General features: G+C 38.3%; 1 protein-coding gene across 1 annotated transcript in view; it reads left to right on the top strand.

The window, feature by feature from the left end:
- Positions 1 to 8,190: 8,190 nt before the first annotated feature.
- The window catches only part of LOC139739160 (uncharacterized), a 31,540-nt gene continuing 25,031 nt past the window's right edge, over positions 8,191 to 14,699 (top strand). The window contains exon 1 of the mRNA XM_071649774.1: positions 8,191 to 8,910. Coding sequence (XP_071505875.1) covers positions 8,191 to 8,910 — 720 coding nt within the window. The remainder of the gene's footprint in view (positions 8,911 to 14,699) is intronic.

Genomic DNA, 14,699 nt, shown 5'->3' on the forward strand with positions numbered 1-14,699 from the left:
GAATGTGTTTTCCTAAAATTTTCCCTTGGACAAAAGAAGAAAAAGAGCACAAATGAGCAGACAACTTGAAAAACACCATTACCTGTATCTAAAACATGATTTCTCATGAAATTGAGGCACGAATGTCCACACTAATACTTCAATGTTTACATCCCCTTCACAAGCTGTCTATGTTCATAGAACAAAGAAAACAATGCTAAACAACTGGTATGCATATTGTTTGTTGTAGGCCTAACAGTTTTTGCTTTTCATGGTATACACCAGGGCCCTGTTTCATAAAGCTGTTCATAAAGTTACGAATGACTTACGAGCGACTGGTGATCAGTTCTTGTGCTGAATTATTGAAATAAGTATTGATGCGCTACATAAGTATAGCACATCAGAACTGATCACCAGTCGCTTTAAGTTGTTCGTAACTTTGTTTGGCTGTATTGAAAGAGTGACCCAGTTCAACTTGCACTCATAGATTAATCTATTCAGAGTTGTAGTTTTGTATACACCTGCATTCCTCTCTTATCCCTCTAGTTCCTTATTACTGTTTGTTTTTTAATGACAATCTGTACATAACACGGTGTACAATAGTACGTACACTGTAAAATCCCTCCACAATGTGCTATGTTTTCATCACACTGTGCATACTACACGGTGTACCCACATTTCCTTTCGACATCTTTTTATCAACACTGTGTGCCAGTAAGAGGCACATTTATGGAAGAAGCACACATTTGTTGTTGTTTTTTTAGTTTGTTAACAGCATACCATCAGACTACAATTGCTACCTAGCAAGCCCTGTTAAAACGTCCACATCTAAGTAGATAGGCCTAGCTTCTCCATGAAGTAAGAAACGAAAACCTCAAATAGCACTCCCCGACAACCCCACTCCTCCCCCTTTGCCGAAAACAAAAATCTGAAGACATTGCACTAAGAACACCTCTGAGACATAAATTTCTAAAGCTTGGCTTCTTGTAAAATAACACAACTTGTAGCAACAGCAATACATATTCCACATCTATACTCTCATAAAACAAGATCACAGTAGAAAATGCAAAATCTGATGTATCAAGTACCTGATTTTGCACCTACATGGATGGATTTATTCTTCTTTTTCTTGTTCCACCAAATCTATGTTCCATGTCTTTATTTCTATGATTATAATGGAAATAAATTGAACTTAATGGAAACTGAATTAAGCTTTCGTGTTGATAGGGCTCATTCAAACTGCCATCATATGAACCATAATTATCATAGTTCGCAATCATTGGAAACCTCTAACTCAAAGAAAATAATAAGACTGCTAAGCTAACAAATGCATTGTATGATTATTACACAAATATAAACAATCTATTTGCAATACTCAAGGTTTTCAATTCAAATAATGATCATAGAAAAGATCAGGGCCCCGTTTCATAAAAGATGTTAGGATGTCAACTCTTGCTGGAATGGCGACTTCCAAAAGCAACAGCCAATCAGGAAGCTGGATTATTGTTGTTACTATGACAATTGCCATTCCAGCAAGAGCTGCTATCATACCAACTCTTTTATGAAATGGGGCCCAGATGTAGGTACTCTGTAAAACTACCCATTCAGGGAGGTGAAAAGAATGTGTTCCACCTTCCTGCACTACCTATACTCAGTTGATGTGCAACATTGTTTTACATCACAGATAAAGTGATGGAGTCTCGCAATGAATCAAACTGTTCTACAGAGAGGACAGCATTAAAGGGATATTACAGGTTTTTTGGTTAGGATGGGGATTTTAATTTTAATTTTAATTTCTTTTTGTAAAGATAATGAGAATCACTTATGAAACATGAAAGAGCATACAATACTACGAGGAATTCAAAGTTTACTTGATGAAAATTAGTTTTTAAATGACAGAGATATCCAAAAACAAAGAGGTCCTAATAAAAGATGGGCATCACCTTTTATGAAGACCACTTAATTTACTTCTTCTATTTTCATCAAATAAACTTTGGATTCCTCTTAGAATTGTACACTCTTTCATATTTCACAAATGGTTTCTAATTACTCAACTCAAAAGTTAAAATCTGAATCCCCCATCTCGGCTGTAACTATATCATCCCTTTGATTTGCTATCAGCACAGGCTTACTATGCTAATCTATTCAATATTTTTGTCAAGTGTCCACTTCACTAGTTAGCCCGGTATAATTCCTGCTGGTAAAAAGAGTAGTCAATGCACCTTTAAACATCACTACACACAGACAGTCTGCTCAATAACAATCTTCAAAGAAACATTCAAGTCCAGTTTCTAGTCTGATAAGAAAGAGTGAAATCTTACAAGAGCAGCTGTGAAAAATATGACATCAATTAAAAAAAGGGAAGTTATGACATTGTGAAGTGTCGCTAATTTCTGCGGAACAATTCTCATACAGCCGATATGGATAATATGCAAATGAGCAAGCTCATATGACAGGGGCCTGTTTTATGAAGAGTTAAAATTGATTATAAAGTTGATTTCAACTCTAAGTCTATAGCAACCTGTGTGGTAAGGACATTTAAAATCGATTTTATCTTTTGATAAAACGGGGCCCTGGTCACCTCAAAATTTTACTTTGTGTGCACAATAAATGAAGAGAATTCAATATTTCTGCTGCTGAAGTGTAAAACACGATGTTATTCCTGGTTGAATAACTTGAGTATAACGATCAGCTGAAATATCTGGATGTGAGGCTGGGACGTATTCTTGCATTTTATGAAAACTTGGCAATTTCTATATTTTCGTGTACCTGGCCAGTTGTGAGGGTAGCCATCATCGCTTCACTACTTGTAGGAAGATATATTCATGTTGACTGTTCAAGAACTGTTTTCTTTAAAGAAAAATAGGGAAACTTCAAAATGTCACAACTTGCTTCTTTTTCATCCAATTTTTATCAAATTTTCATAGGCGTGCTAAGAAAATTTTACTCCTTTTCAGACTATTACAACTGCACTAGAATCCCCTAAAAGCACACTGCTATTAAAGTCATGCTAGGCTAGATTTTGTATTTACAGGTATGTCAGCACAATCTTCTTCTACAGTTTGGCCTCATTATGCTCCCAAAATCTATCAAAGTAGACTGCTACTCTCTAGCTCTCCCTCTCTTGTTAACCAGACAAATCATATTGACTTATCTTGCAAGCATTCATCCCATAAAACCCAATCGGAACCTGTAATGGGTATATTGTGGAGCAGTATGCTCTTTCTCTGGGCTTATCAATGCTCAAAAGCAGGTTGATACAGTAAAACTCCCAGTATGAATGCACAAAAATGTGCTGTCCATAATTGACTCAACAGAAAAAAACATTTAAATTGTTTTAGAGTACATTTAGACACCACTTACTATCTTTCACTTCATTGCTACCAAACTATAACAGACACAATATTCTTTTTTAGATTTGACATTTCAGATTGGCAATACAAATTTCTTTAGAGTAAAATAATCCACTTTAATTCTCGTGCTCCTCCAACTGCAGGCACTGTTGGGTTCAAAGGTCACGATGTGATTACACTTTGCACTTGGCCATCATGTACTCTGCCCCCGACCCTCGACCCTGTTTGGTGACCTTTCACCCCATGGCATTGAGATTCCGTGGAACGAAGATGACTGCTGTGGCTGGCGCTCATCTGTGAGAAACTAGAAGTGGAACACAGAGAATAAAAAGCAACCAGAAAGATAATTAAGTCAGTAAATCAAAGTGGAGTCAAACTGAGTACAGAAAACAAATATACAGACTGGCTTAAAGGGCAATTTACCCCAAATACAGTAAACCTTTCTTAAGTCGACCCCACAGGCTCACATATACTCTAATAAGTTGAAAAATCACCCAAGTCAAAGGTCTTTTAAGTCCTCTTCTCTTAACTATTCCATTGACTTAGATCCCTCATTTTATAAAAGTAAAATTTCTTCAAGCCCAAGCGATTTCTTCAGTTGAAATAGATTCGACAGAGCAAAGGTTGAATGGAAATGTATGTTTACAATGTGAATCAGTGAACAAAGAAACACAGTGTAGGGCCCTAGTAAATACATTGTACACATCACAAAGCTTTCAAAAAGTGAAGTTTGACTCGAGACAGTCGAGTACAGTGCACTCCCGTTACAACAAAGTAACACTTCTGGTCCCAAAATTTTTGCCATTAAACTCTATGGTACAAAATTCGCTTATAACGAACACGGTTATAGCGAAATTTCCGTATAACAAAGTCTTTTCCGAGCGCCACTGACAAAGAAAAACAAGAGAAATGTGCTCCGTTATAACGAACTGGGGATCGCTTTCGAAAATACATAGCAGAAAAAGCATTTATAGCGTCTCTGCATGGGCGAACACATCGCATCACTGTGTTTACTTGGTGTGTCACACACAGTTTCCGAGGGGAACTTGCATTATTGTAATGTTAATACAATAATCTGAAAATGAATAACTAGTTCTATTTGCTTTATTGTCCACATAGCTTTCCAGTGTATGACGAGTGTTCAACAAACAGAATATCATATATGCTTGGCTTCCTTGTTTTCCTTATATTGTGTTTGTTCGGTTATAACGAAATTTCATTATAACGAAAGAAAACTGCAGGTCCCGAGCATTTCGTTAAATCCCAACGGGAGTGCACTGTTCTATCGGCTATTGCAGTATTGAATGGACAATTGCTTCGACAGAAACATACAATTGCTGTCATTTCTGGATAAGACGACAATTTATGGTGTTGTGCACAGTAGGGTAAATAATGATTGAGAAAGAAAGTGAATAGAATCTACTACCTGCTCTACAAGTTGAGGTTATGACCGGGCAGTAGAATTCACAGAAACTGTCAGTGTTGACTTGAACTTCAAGTTATGCTATGGCTGGTCATTGTGAGGCCATTGGCAGTGCAGTGTGTAGACAGATAGGTTTTCTGTGTTCCCTGACACAGTGTTACAGTGACTGTTAGTATAATAGCTCACCTGTTTTCGTAACCACCATCGACCAGCACAGGAGTTCTTTCCCGCTAGTCTTTGCTCGTCTGTTTCTTCACTTTCTCCTTCTGTTTCTGTTCGGCATTCGTGATCTGGTTCTCCACCATCCGCGCCTCCCGGGCATTGTGTGAGCTCGCCTGTTCCTTCCCGATTTTCTCCTTTTTCGACAGTCCCTTTCCACTCGCTCCACTGTGGATGGGCGGATCGTAGTTGTAATGCTCGAATTCGTCCAAATGATCTTCAGACATTATTGTGTGTTTGTCTTCGAATCGCGTGGAGTTTTTAAACAGAGTGAGGGTCGGGTCTAGTCTTCAAAAGCTCGACTGGATGGTTCCAATACTTCTGAAATGCGAGAAGAGTAATAGATATCTCTACAGCTGTTACAGAAGGAGGACCTCGGTAGAATTTCGCAAGACTTTTATCCTGAGATATCTGACCTTGCCAACGTGGTCTGTTTGCGTGCGTGCGGCGGCGCGGCGGTTCTTGCTCTAGCATACAGTAGCAGCTAGCTAGCTCGCGGCACAGCGCGCTTCGCCAGCGAGCACTCCTCACCCACAGACCGCTACCTACCATTGCTGCTACGTTGCGTTGCTGGTCTTCCACATTGTAGCATGCAGCATGTAACGGCAACGTGGAACGGGAACAATGTGACCTTATTATTTTGTAAACACCATGGTAAACACGGACAGCTGAACAGCTGAGCTAGCTTAGGGTGGGATTTCACGGAGCACGCGAATGACAAAATCCAATATTCGGAAAAGTTTTTCTCCGAACGCTTTCCGACAATGAAGCCGAAAACTATTCTTGCGCAATTTGTGCGAAGTTTCAACGACGTAATATGTGCGAATGTCGTGTGTAGCACGTTACCTACACGTAGAACACGCGACGGAAATGCGAACAACGAAAAATTGTCAATAATCATGGGATGATACCCAAGGAAAGGTGGAAGCTGTCTTGAGTTGATTTTTCCCCTTTATTTCTCCTTTCCTCTTCTCTCATTTTTCTATCGAGTGCTTGCCTACATTTTTTTCCCCTAGGACCTATCTCCACTAGTAAAGCACTTGATTTTTTTTTTTTTTTTTTTTGCAGTTCTTCTGATCCAGCAGCACATACTCTCTTATAGTTCAAATGAAATTTTGCATACTTTAACGGTGTTTTTTGCAGAATTTTTTAGGGCTGGTTTATGGTATATTTCAGATCTGTTTGATCGAGAAGGCAGATTGATAGATTTCAACACCTATTTGTGAGGAGGGGAGTTGAAAAGCAAATGTGCAGGTATTTGAAATGGTGCTCGTCGATTGTTTCTGCTACTCCAAAAGAATTGAAGTTGAGATGCCTTTCCAGTCGGGAAATTTATACCAGCCTTAAAACTCAGTTGTGCTTTTAAGGGCAAAGAAGTAGACTTTGAGAAGCTAACAACGCAGTTTATTAATTGTATTTTGAAAGGCAAACATTTTGAGACTCCAACATCGGAAATCTACTGGAGTAATAAATAATGCGATAGATGATATTACATGGAAGCTTGTATACAAAATGCCCTTTGTGTGTTTAGTTGATACTAAGAGCACAGAACATTTCAGTATAAAATTAATACAAGAACACTTCTTGTGAACAAAAGATTACACAAAATGAAAATTGTTGACTGAATTGTGTAACTTTTGTGAGCAAGTGGAGGAAACGCCAGAGTATTATATTCGCTGAAGTCAACATGCATGTGATTTTTGGGAAGAGTTTTTGAAAAGGTGGCATACAAAGTTTGACTATACTAAATCTACAATTGAAGGAAGAAGAGATCTTGTTCGGTGTATTTGGTGGAAGCCAGCATAGGCCCCTTTTGAATCACTGTATACACTAGCCAAACAGATGATATTGTATGTAGACATTTGGGTATTTTGCCAACATTTGAACTGTTCTGGTCAAAGCTAAAAATTATATATATGACTGAGAGGCAAATTGGTTTTCAAAATAGACAACTAAGTAAATTTGAAAGGAAGTGGATAAATCTGCATGCATGCCTCCTTGACATATGACATTCTAACCGTTATTTTTCTGTGGTAGGCCTACACGTACGTATGTGATAGCATAATTCAATATGTTATCTATGTGAAATCTAAAAAAGCACAAACTTGTGTGCACCTGCCAATTTTGCCTCTTTTTTTGTCTGTTTTTGGTTTTTGGTATGTATAATTATGTACAATGATTATTATTGTTTTTGTGAAAGGATGGAAATAAAAAAAAATGAAAGATAAAAAAAAAGTTGTAACGTTAAAAAAAATACAATTCGCTAATAAAAAAAATGCTAAAAAATGCTAAAAAAAACAACAACATATCACGGGAACGCATTCGGGAACTGGGGGGGGGGGGGAGGAGGAGGAGGGTCGTAAAAAACAAACAAACAAACAGAAGCCGCAAAACACGCGAAATGATACGTTGCGGATCATTTTGCCGATTTCCGATCCGATACCGATTTATCGGCAAATTTTCCGATCCGATGATCCGATCCGATCATAGCTTGAGGTTTTACTAAAACCCCTAAAGATGGCGAGAGTTTCTCTTGTTTTCTAACAGCATTAATACAAAAAACGGCCACAAGAACAGAGAACTATGGATAGAAACACCAAAGTTCACAAAAATTGTGAAGGAAAAAGGGTTGGAGAGGATAGACCGATCGCCACTGCATAGGTATCGCGATATCGATTGCCATATTCATTGAAAATGAACGAAAAAATGGCTGCCTCCAGCTCGGATGCGCTGCCGGCGCGGTTTGAACTGTTGAATGACGAGGAATTGGATGAATTAATCTCTGGAACTCAGTCGACGAGCACGAAGCGATCTCTGAAATTCGGATGGCAAAGATTTGAGGCCTTTGTGAAATTTGCCAATACTTCATTGATGGATATTTCCCGTGAAAATTTGGATCAGTTACTGTCAAAATTTTACGCTGGGGCAAGAAGGGAGGACGGTACATTGTACAGCAAACGGAGTATTCAGACAATCAGGTATGCAGTACAGCGTCACTATCTAAACGAACAAGGTTTTGACATTTGTGACAAAAGCACCTTTCCAAAAAGCAATAGAGTTTTCAAGGCAGTTCTTCTAAAGCTCAAGAGAGAGGGGAAGGCAAAGGTTAAACACAAAGAAGCGATTTCACCTGGTGACATGGAAAAAATTCAGAATTGTGAGGACCTGAATTGTAATACACCTGCGGGGTTACAAAACAAGGTGTTCGTTGATTTAATGATGCACTTCTGCTACCGCGGGCGAGACTGCGTTCGTTTAATGAAGCCTTCAGATTTTTCTGTTCACACCGACGAGAATGGATGTCGTTACTTGACAAAGAGAGACTCTACTTTAACCAAATATCGTCGTGAAAATGTGGATGAATCATCCACGGGTACGGGATTGATGTTTGAGGTTCCGACAAGTGAAAAATGCCCTCTGAAGTCTTACCTGACTTATGTATCCAAACTTAATGACAACTGCCCTTTCCTATGGCAGAAACCGAAAAGTAAAGTACCTGCACTTGAAGATGTACCATGGTATGATAACTGTCCTATTGGCGTTAATACCATTTCCAAGAAAATGAAACAAATTTCTGCATCGGCAGGCTGCAGTAAAATATACACAAACTATTGTGTAAGACTAGTAAGAGCAAGACGCATCACCTCACTAGACAGCGCTGCGTTTGAGTCGCGTGACATAGCCGTCGGTGGTCATCGCAGTGCAAATTCTCTGAAGCATTACAGCGAATTCGGTGTAGAACGGAAGAGAGAAATGAGCAGTCACTTGTCAAAAAAACTCTGTTGCACATCATCAGGAACACCAGCACAGTCCAAGAAGAGCGTACAACTTCAAAGACATGATCTTTCTGATGTCGGTGTTAGATCTACTGTTGCAGGTGAAGAACATAATCATCGTGATCATGGAACAGAGTCAGAGGAAATGTCAATTACCCAGGTACTATTCAGAGTTCTCAGACAGACTCAAGAGTCAAACAGACAATGTGGGGGGTGTTTCATCAACATTTGTCGGCGCTGACAACTTGGATCACCATAGTAACAGTCAGTGACCAGAGCATCTCAGCCAATCAAAACCAAGGATTTTGCTGAAATTGGTCAGCACCGACAGTTATCAGCGCCTACAAACGTTGATGAAACACCCCCCAGGTTCACGAGTATGAGTATCACTATTGCCATATCGGAGTGTCTCCATAGACAGAACTCGCCTCGTGTTCATACACGTACACCTCACTTCCATTTCCACAATTAACTGTGAGGTGCATTTCCACAACAAAAGGGATCGTACAATTTTGGTTGAGACCTAATTTTGGGCAATTCCACGATAACACCGTGACACTTTTGAGTATAATTTCACTCATCAAATGTAAATAATAATCAAAATGTAACACTTGAGAAAAAAATTTTATTGTGTATCTATGCATATCATCATAAGCAATTTTGAAAACAAAAGAAAGGAAGAAAAACTGCTGTGGTAAATGAGTTATGCAAGATTGATTACCACTGTAACACCGTGACGCAAAATGGACATGGGTTTTTGTGCACTTTGTTTACTGACAAAACTCTGTGAAGTTAATGAACATTTTGATAAGTGGATGTGTTCATTGGATGCACTAGAGACTCAATGACAATAATGAAGTAAAATTTGATTACAGAATCAATTGACAGGAAAACTATGACATAGATTTTATATAAGTGCACCGTAACACCGTGACTGTAACACCGTGACCTCTGAAATGTGTGTAGAAAACCTATGGAGAATCCTGTTGTCTTACTTTCAGCTCATAGTGTTTCTCCATTAGGTAGAATGAAATGATGATTCATGATGAATGTTTGACATCACAGCTTAACACTTCCAGATAAAACAGAAAATTATTGAAATCATAACAGATTAACACAAGGAAAAGTAGAAATTACGCGGTGCGTAAAATATGTCCCCGCCGGAAGTAGCATTTAGTAGCAAAATGTACAATATAGGTAAAAAGATCAAGGTCAAAGGTGAAAGAAGTCAAGGGTCAAAATTCTATGTAGAAGTTTTGAAGCCCTCACCTAGTGCCATCACATAAAGCAAACGGAATCGAAATCGGGTTAGAAATGGCGAAGGAGTAGCATTTTGTAGCAAAATGTACAATACAGGTCAAAAATCAAGGTCAAAGGTCAAAGAAGTCAAAGGTCAAAATTCTGTGTAGAAATTTTGAAGCCCTCACTTAGTGCCATCACTTAAAGCAAACGGAATTGAAATCGGGTAACAAATGGCGAAGGAGTAGCATTTTGTAGCAAAATGTAAAATATAGGTCAAAAATCAAGGTCAAAGGTCAAAGAAGTCAAAGGTCAAAATTCTGTGTAGAAGTTTTGAAGCCCTCACCTAGTGCCATCACATAAAGCAAACGGAATCGAAATCGGGTTAGAAATGGCGAAGGAGTAGCATTTTGTAGCCAATGTACAATATAGGTCAAAAAAATCAAGGTCAAAGGTCAAAGAAGTCAAAGGTCAAAATTCTGTGTAGAAGTTTTGAAGCCCTCACCTAGTGCCATCACATAAAGCAAACGGAATCGAAATCGGGTTAGAAATGGCGAAGGAGTAGCATTTTGTAGCCAATGTACAATATAGGTCAAAAATCAAGGTCAAAGGTCAAAGAAGTCAAAGGTCAAAATTCTGTGTAGAAGTTTTGAAGCCCTCACCTAGTGCCATCACATAAAGAATGGAATCGAAATCGGGTTAGAAATGGTGAAGGAATAGCATTTTGTAGCAAAATGTACAATACAGGTCAAAAATCAAGGTCAAAGGTCAAAGAAGTCAAAGGTCAAAATTCTGTGTAGAAATTTTGAAGCCCTCACTTAGTGCCATCACTTAAAGCAAACGGAATTGAAATCGGGTAACAAATGGCGAAGGAGTAGCATTTTGTAGCAAAATGTAAAATATAGGTCAAAAATCAAGGTCAAAGGTCAAAGAAGTCAAAGGTCAAAATTCTGTGTAGAAGTTTTGAAGCCCTCACCTAGTGCCATCACATAAAGCAAACGGAATCGAAATCGGGTTAGAAATGGCGAAGGAGTAGCATTTGGTAGCAAAATGTACAATACAGGTCAAAAATCAAGGTCAAAGGTCAAAGAAATCAAAGGTCAAAATTCTGTGTAGAAGTTTTGAAGCCCTCACCTAGTGCCATCATATAAAGCAAACGGAATCAAAATCGGGTTAGAAATGGCGAAGGAGTAGCATTTTGAAGCAAAATGTACAATATAGGTCAAAGGTCAAGGTCAAAGGTCACAACTGAAATTCTGTATAGAAGTTTCAAAGCTCCCATGTAGTGCTATCATATAAAGCAAACAGAATCAAAATCGGGTTAGAAATGGCGAAGGAGTAGCATTTTGAACATTTTGATCACACACGGACGCACGGACAGACGGACACACGGACACACGGACACACAGACACACACACGTACGGAGCCCGTTTCATAGTCCCCTGCTCGAACTCGTTCGGCGGGGACAAAAAACAACAAAGTAAAGAAAAACTTTGCACTGTAACGCCGTGACATGTCATATACGTTTGTACACGTTACAGTCAGGAACACTGCTCTTTCAGTAAAATATACTTTATGTTTTGAGACATAATTCACTCTATCATCATTGAAAGCTTGTTATATATTTCTGAGTGAACTTTTAGGGTTTACAACTACTCTTTGAAAGTCCAATTTGTATACTTAAAGATGACATACACATTTGAAACTTTGATTTTAATACCTTTGGTCACAAAGCCAGGTGAACCCACTGAGCAATTTCAGTAGCAATAAAAAGAATCATTCAAGCAATTTGTGTGGTACAAAATGTACCATAATTGTCCCCGCCGAACGAGTTCGAGCAGGGGACTATGAAACGGGCTCCGTACGTGTGTGTGTCTGTGTGTCCGTGTGTCCGTGTGTCCGTCTGTCCGTGCGTCCGTGTGTGATCAAAATGTTCAAAATGCTACTCCTTCGCCATTTCTAACCCGATTTTGATTCTGTTTGCTTTATATGATAGCACTACATGGGAGCTTTGAAACTTCTATACAGAATTTCAGTTGTGACCTTTGACCTTGACCTTTGACCTATATTGTACATTTTGCTTCAAAATGCTACTCCTTCGCCATTTCTAACCCGATTTTGATTCCATTTGCTTTATATGATGGCACTAGGTGAGGGCTTCAAAACTTCTACACAGAATTTTGACCTTTGACTTCTTTGACCTTTGACCTTGATTTTTGACCTATATTGTACATTGCCTACAAAATGCTACTCCTTCCGTAACATATTTTACGCACCGCGTAATTTCTACTTTTCCTTGTTATTATTCTTTTTCAAAGATGTACTGGAAAATGAACATGTACATAAAAATGATTACAATGCAAATTCTCATTCATACACATAAATCCTAGTGAGTGTGGCTCTTTTAATGGTGAAACTTGTAAGATTGTGCTCAGCACCATGCACAGGAAAGTAGTATTCTAGTGAGATTAACTTTTGGTGGACACATCAATCTAGCTTCAGTATGTCCTTTAAGTAATTCTTTAAGATACCAGGGAAGCTGCTGCAAGATTTCAGACTGTTTATCATGTTAGGAACACATCTGAGTCTACAAAATAAGAGTCAAACCATGTGATGAAATGGTCAATTATGATAAAAATATTAGACAAAGGGTATTAACTCAACTGAAACTGTTGTCTTTACCGTAATTAAAAGTTCAAAACCTTCAGACATGTTTGCTCTGGATAGTTATGAATCTGGTAGGTGGCACACTGTGAGTGGACTGCTTCCATTTTAACCCACCATGTGCTCTGAGTGTTGATTGGCATATATCAAACCCCATTGCATTGTAAACACAGTTCTCGATTTTTGGCACAGAAAGGGTTAAAAGTGCACGATGCTGGCAACAAGTACAAGTGATAATCTTTGTGGATATAGCTTGACCCATCTGTTATGAACAATCCTTGAAAAACCTCTATCTTTTGAGTAAATGTGACAGAGAAATCAGATGGTCACTTCAACAGTTACTTATCATGTGTAATCCGGTATGTGTCCTGTGTTATTACAATGCAAGTCACAGTGTTATAGTCACGGTGTTACAGTTACTGTAACACCGTGACACATTTTAATCAGCTTTAATTAATAAACAAAATGAGTTACCATCACTTTAGTACTTGTATATGGTAGCTACATGTGGTCATGATTTGGGCTATCAAAATAAACCCTTTTGTGTCTGTAATTTTCAAACAATACTAAAAACATAAGTTTTTACTGTAACACCGTGACATTATTGATGATCGTATTTGCGATGTTCGCTGAAGCTTAACACATAGAAAATCTTGCACTTTGATGATTTGGTAATGACGTTCAACCCTTAAACTCTGAAAACAAAGGCAAAGTTTTTACCTCCTTTTTCATTTTCTCATGCTACATTCATTTAACTTCATTATATTTTTCAGATAATTATGTCAAATTTAATTATGCTGATTTTATGCACATATTTAGCAAAGTTAATGATGTAATTTTTTAACAAGATGGTCAAATATGAAAAATTCAGTCCTTAAGCTTTCATTTGATACCAAAATGAATGAGATTTGACTATTTTGAAAATTTGATGGTCATGTCCACTTTATCGTGGAATTGCCCTCTTAGGTTTCTAACATATTTTGGTGAGGTAATGAGAAACCTCTTATGAAATACATACTTGCCAACATTTTCATTTGAGAAAGCGGTAGAATCCAGGATGCCTACTGTATGCGGGCAGCGCTAGCTTGAATGCTATTAAATTATAGTAATGAAATCATTCAAAAGCGGTAGTCTACCGCCAAATGCGGTAGAGTTGGCAAGTATGGAAATATGACAGAGCATGTCATTCTGTAAGGAATTCAACATTTTGTGTGATGGAAATTGGTTGTGAAATGGCTGAGATATCCAAAACAGAGCAATTTTAATAAAGTGTGGGACCCACACTTTATTACGATCGCTTTGTTTTACTTTGTTTTTGGATGTTTCAGTCATTCTAAACCTGATTTTCATTAAATAAACTTTTAATTCTTCTTTTATAAATGGTATGCTCTGTGCTATATCATAAGTGTTTTCTCTGTATCTCGCAGAAAGTTAAAAGCCCAATTCTCATCTCCACCCATACTGTACCATCCCTGCCAATGACATATTACACGTGTATGTATATATCGGAACTTGTACATGAGATGGTGTTTAGTATTTCCAATGTTCTACAAGTTTAGTCTTCACTTCACTTCACTAGCTCGAATTTTGTTGACGTTTGACTTTTGAACTTTTTTATTCATATTTAAAGTGGGTCTGCACTGGAAAGAAACATGTCTAGCGCCATCATAAGTGTCATTTTTCTCTGTGGTGCCCAGCATTTCTCCCATAATGCCGAGCGGCGTGCAGCAATTAACCCGTTACATACTGAATTCTGATATCCCCATAGACTTAACACACAGATCACCAGGTTCCCGTAAACATAGAGGATGGCCTAGCAGCGCAGCGGCTCGCTTCGATCCAGCATTAGCAATCCAGTGCATACGTATATGCCACATACCATAGTACATCTATGTACCATGGTATACGTACCATACGTTGTCACTTATCACTTCGCGATCTGTTCGGTGCTTTCAAACACTGTCTTCAACACTCAGATCGTTTATTCTGATCGTTGTGTCGAACTTCAATCTGTGATTATGTCGCGGATACAGAGAACTCCCGTT

The sequence above is a fragment of the Diadema antillarum genome, unplaced genomic scaffold, assembly GCF_040938485.1.
Source record: "Diadema antillarum isolate AM-2024a unplaced genomic scaffold, OU_Dant_1.0 seq00000785_RagTag, whole genome shotgun sequence".
Taxonomy (NCBI): Eukaryota; Metazoa; Echinodermata; class Echinoidea; order Diadematoida; family Diadematidae; genus Diadema; species Diadema antillarum.